The 4,906-nt window shown below is 58.1% G+C and overlaps 1 protein-coding gene across 2 annotated transcripts in view; it reads right to left on the bottom strand.

Moving 5' to 3' along the window:
• Positions 1 to 4,411, bottom strand: part of EBF2 (EBF transcription factor 2) — a 210,109-nt gene extending 205,698 nt beyond the window's left edge. For both annotated transcript variants that reach the window (XM_049866361.1, XM_049866362.1), the window contains exons 1-3: positions 3,903 to 4,411; positions 1,380 to 1,536; positions 219 to 282 (exon numbers count right to left, since the gene is read on the bottom strand). In XM_049866361.1, coding sequence (XP_049722318.1) covers positions 219 to 282; positions 1,380 to 1,536; positions 3,903 to 4,033 — 352 coding nt within the window. In that variant the 5' untranslated portion in view covers positions 4,034 to 4,411. The remainder of the gene's footprint in view (positions 1 to 218; positions 283 to 1,379; positions 1,537 to 3,902) is intronic.
• Between the last annotated feature and the right edge of the window lie 495 nt (positions 4,412 to 4,906).

Genomic DNA, 4,906 nt, shown 5'->3' with positions numbered 1-4,906 from the left:
GTAGGCGCCAGGGCTGAGCAGTTGGGGGGAGAGAGACGAACCTCCTCCCTCCGCCCCCAGCCCTGACTGAATCTCCCGCAACCCTCCTGTCCCTGGGTCCACCCTGGAAGCCGCCCACAAGCGTCTGCATCAAGGTCAACTGCCTTCCTTGAAACTGAAAAACACCTCGGAGGTTTCTGGAGCCCACTATCAGGTGCACTTCGGTGCGGGGCGCTCACCGTTGCTATAGAGAAGCTGTAACTTGTAGTGGGTGCCGTTGTTGGTCTTCTCGTTGCCCTGTTCCTGAAAAGACAGGCAACTTACGGTTCCCCCTCTTGCCAGCCCCCCAAAATGAGCACATCCCCACACTGCCTCCCACCACCTTTCTGCCCCTCAAAAGACAGCTTTAAACAACCCCTCTGCCCAGGCCGAGGTCAAATGACAAGAGCCAGCAACAGAACTCAGAAATTTGCCAGAGTTCTCAGCCACTTGACCCCCCCAACCGCCTGTCCCGCCCTCTCAAAAATGTCCTCCGAAGTGTGACTCCTGAGTCTCAACGACCCAGGCATCACTCTAGTGCTGTCTTGCCCCCACCCAAACCATCCGGTGCTAGCCTGTACTTATTAAGCCCAAGGTATCTCTTGGCCGAAAAGGGAAGAGATTTGTCATTTGGAGGGGCAGCACTCGGTTCTTATCCCACCAAGACCAGAGCTCACCAGGGCCAGGAGCTCAGGGCCAGGGTCCCAGGGTTCAAGAAGAGCAGGGGGAAGGGTCCTTGGAAAGCTCTGCTCTAAAGTTTGTGTTGTACAGCTGGGGAGACTGAGGCCCTGAGAGGACAAGGGGCTTTTCCTTGGTCACACATAGGCTTAGGTAAACGGTCCTTCATTTGAAATCAAATCCAGTCCCAAAACCAGCGCCTGGGTTCAGAGCAGGAGCTGCTTTAGTGAGCAAGAGTAGGAGAGAAGGCATGGTTGGGAAGGCAGGCTGAAGCTGGGCTGGTGGGTTTCCACCTAGTACTGATTCAATCCATCCAGGCCACCGACGCCAGCAGGTGCAATAAAAATAACCCTGAGAAGGGCCGGGCGGCCTTGGGTATATTTTTATAAGTTATGCTTTAGTTAGAAGGGCGTTTGCTCCGCAGTTAGGGGTTGCTAATGACCAGGAGGCTCCGGAAGCAGACAGGAGAGCGCTTCCCGCAGCAGAGCGCTGGGTGCGAGGAGTGGGGACAAGAGGAGGTGCGGAGAAACCCAGTGATTTAGGGGCTGGGGGTGAGAAGCCTCGATTTATCATCCCTGATGATGTGAGCGGAAAGTGTCGGGAGTGACAGATGGAATCTTCAGTGCTTTGCAAGGAGGGAGTTATTAGGCCCCGGAAAGCGGGGGAGGGGGACCTCCGCTTACTTTGTCGTTCTCCACGAAGTCCACGAAAGCGGTGCGCTCGATCTCCACCGGCTGCCCCTGCCTGTCGTAGAGCGCCAGCACGAAGTGAAAGAAGTTTGATTTCCTCAAGTTGGAGGGTGGCTGCTTCTCAAAGTGGGCCCGGGATAGGGCGACCCCACTGCGCAGGGACAGATACGGGGAACACCAGGCACCGGGAAAGAGAGAAATACACGGTGTTACCAACACACATGCAACATCGCAGAGGCGCAACAGTCAGCGTCCCGAATCCAAAATCTTGGGCCCCTCGGCCTTTTCTCAAGTCGGATTAAGAGCCAGGACTCATGAGACGGGTCGCAGTGGCCATGGGGGTCGGGTGGCCAATGCCTCCGGCGGCTCCTCAACACCACCCGGTGGTCCAGCCTCCCAGCGTCCCAGTGCTGGGCCATTCACTGTCGGGCTTTACTGGAGACCCAAGGATCAAGGACGCAGACAGAAACTTTGAGTGATTCTGGGGACAGCGGCCGGTCAGTGTCTGTACCATCGGGTCGTCCCTGCCCCCTTTCAGGTGGACCGCAGAGGTGGTACCCCGGGTTAGGGGAATAAGCGCCTCCTTTGCTTTTGAAGTGAAACACCCCCCCCCCCCAAGCTAACTCTGAAAGACGGTGGGTAAGCACCCCCGACCGAAGCGGGAAGCCCAGACTGAGCCCAGAGCTCCCTCTTGGTCAGAGAGGGGGAGGCTTCACGCTCTCCTTCCCTCGCTTTTCCGAAAAGTAGTGCCCCGGTCAGTGGCTGGGCGAATCCCGGTGACCGTGACCCGCACAACAACACACAGCGGGTCACTACGGATGTTGTGATACTGATGGAACCCCCCCAGTCCCCAGAGCTGATGGGCTTGGAGAAACCAAAACGTTATGAAGAGGTAGAAAGCGTCCTCGCCTGGGGCGGAGGGAATCTCGGCTCAAGCCCTGTCTCCCGGCGGCCCCCGCCAAACCAGCTGACAGCGAAACCAAAGTTGGGGGACCCGGGAGGCGCCCTCGAGCTACCGCAGCGTGTGCACCCACCTCCTCGCCGACCGGCAGCGGCCAGGGCAAACTTATCTCCAGACCACATTTAACCAGAGACTCGGGGCCTAGGCGAGCGCGCAAATAGCGGGAGATGCCCCGAGCCGCTGGGGTCCCCAGGCTGCGAGCCCCGGAGTCGGAGCACTTTCACTTTTTTGCTAGAATAGAATATTCTCGCCCCGGCTGCCTGTTCCAATTTAGCAACTGTTTGATCCGGGTAAAGAAGGTGGGGGAGGCGTCTTTAAGGAGCCCTGCTAAGAAAATGCGCCGAGCTCTCGGAGTTCACTCTGTCTCCAGCTCAGAGAGTCCCCCCGACCGGCTGCAGAAATCCGTCTGCCCGAGGGATCCCGGCACCTCCTGGGCTCGGCCCGGGTCCCCCCGAACGATTCGACTTCTGCTTCCCCTCCTCAAAGAATGGCAGCTGGTTCGCTCGACCCGGGACACCTGGAGATGTGGCCTGTCTGGGAAAGGGGTCATTTCTCCGTGTGATGTCCGGGCTTAGGGGTGGGCTGCCTGGAGTGGGGAAGGGAAGGCAAGCATCCTGGGAAGATGTTCGTGATCTCTTCGGGGAAAGGGGACTGCCTCTCACAGGCAAGGACGTGGAGCCCAGACATCCCAGCTCAGTGGTGTTGATGGGATGGGGGGCGGACGGAATGTCTTTGTGGAGTGGCCACCAGAAAAGGTGTTTCTATCCCAGCACGCGGAGGCTCTAGAAAGAAGCCAACTTCACAGACCGCCAAAACTAGAGGATGGTGATTGCTAGGACTTCTGGCGACCAGCCTCTTCTGCTCGCCTCTCCTCTACCTCTACGGTTCCTTCTACTGTTATTTCTTCATCTTTTTTCTCTCTCTCCCGTCATCCCGTGTGTTTGGCCGACTGTTGGATTACTGAGCTCTGACCTTCCCAGCCCCCACCCCCCATTCCCAGCTCCCGGCAGCCGCTCCCGCCTCTCCCGCTCCCCACGCCGCCGCCGTCACCATCTGGCCGCCGAGCTCCCGGCCTCCCGGAGTCGCCTGGCAAGATGCGGTAGGAGAGGCGCTCAGGAGCGGCGTGGTGAAACCCAGTATCCCCAGGAAGCCAACTCTCCACCCGCGGCCGCGACTCCCAGCTCCGGTCCTCAAGCTGACTCCCCAGGCGGCCCGGCCCGACTCGGAGGACTAGGAGCTGGACTGCGACGCGTTGAATATTTGCTATTTGATATTTTTCTGGTCTGTGGGGAACAACTAGGGTAGAGACGCAAACGACTCAAGCAGTTCAGACACTCGAGTGTTGTCTGCCGGGCCAGTGTCTCCCTGACTGCAGCGATCTGCTTGCCCGAGGGCAAACCCCAGCACGAGGGGCCAGAGCGACAGATGGGGACAGAGAGACGGACAGACAGAGGGAAAGAGAAACGGGAGATAAGGGGGACAGAGAGAGTGAGGGCGAGAAGGAGGAAGAGACTTTGGGGCCCTCTCCCAAAATGTGAGGCCCTCTCATTCGTTACCTCTGCGCCGCGACATTGGCATCCACCACACCGACATTCCGGACCCAGGACCTGACCGAGTCCATCTCAGCACCCAGCGATTTCTCTTTCAGAGCTGGTCCTCTTCCTAAAGTATCTTGGATCCCAAACATTTAAAAAGTCTGATCCTTTACTGTCACTTTAAAAATAAGAGTACAACAAAACAGTCCTGACTGTTCCCAGCGCTGCCACCAAACCGTCTCCTTCCAAAGCAATCCAAGAAAAGGGATCAAGTGCTGAAGTTTCAGTCCCTCTTGGGAAAAAAAAAAAAAAAAGCTAATGGGTCCTTTGCTTCACGCGCGAGGTGGCAGACTGATGTAGTCAAATTTGGTGTTTTATCCTCGGCAAATTCAGATCTGCCGCCTCAGCCTCCCTGCCCTAGGTCGCTCGCATCCTTCCAGTCGCAGCGTTGCATCCAGAAACTGATCACAATTTAGCAGCATCACCTGTTCTGGGAGAAACAGCAGAAGATTGATGGCTGCCTAATCTCTCCCCTTCCTCCTGGTCCCCCCCTCCCTGTTCCTCCCCTCTGCTCCAATTTAGAAAAAAAAAAAAAAAATCCCCAACAGGATCAGTTGTAAAAGGAAGGGGAAGACCCAGAGTCGAAAGGAGGCGGTGGCTGAGAGCGCCACGGAGCCGGGCTTCAGCCGTGCGCTAGCCCCATGAATGGGTGACTACTGCCCAGGCCGCGGGAGGAGGAGCCCCGGCCCGATAAGGAGCCTCATTTGCATGGAAGCTCGGGATTGGTCGGCGCCGGGCAAGCTGGGCAGACGTTCTCCGGCAGCGCGCGCCACGCTCGGCGTTGCCGGGAGTCCGGGAGGTGAAAGGGGACAGAAAACTGCGGGCGTCGAGTCCTTTTCCAGACCTGGTGTGCCTGCGCGGGATGGGAGCCCCCAAACCCTGCGCTGTCGTGGGGGAGCGGGGCAGCCGCAGGCTGGAAAAGCACCGGCTCTGCCTGGCAGCGGGAGCCCGAAGTCTCCGTTAGT

The sequence above is a fragment of the Elephas maximus genome, chromosome 22 (assembly GCF_024166365.1).
Source record: "Elephas maximus indicus isolate mEleMax1 chromosome 22, mEleMax1 primary haplotype, whole genome shotgun sequence".
Lineage (NCBI taxonomy): Eukaryota > Metazoa > Chordata > Mammalia > Proboscidea > Elephantidae > Elephas > Elephas maximus.
This window is presented reverse-complemented; position numbering and strand designations above follow the sequence as displayed.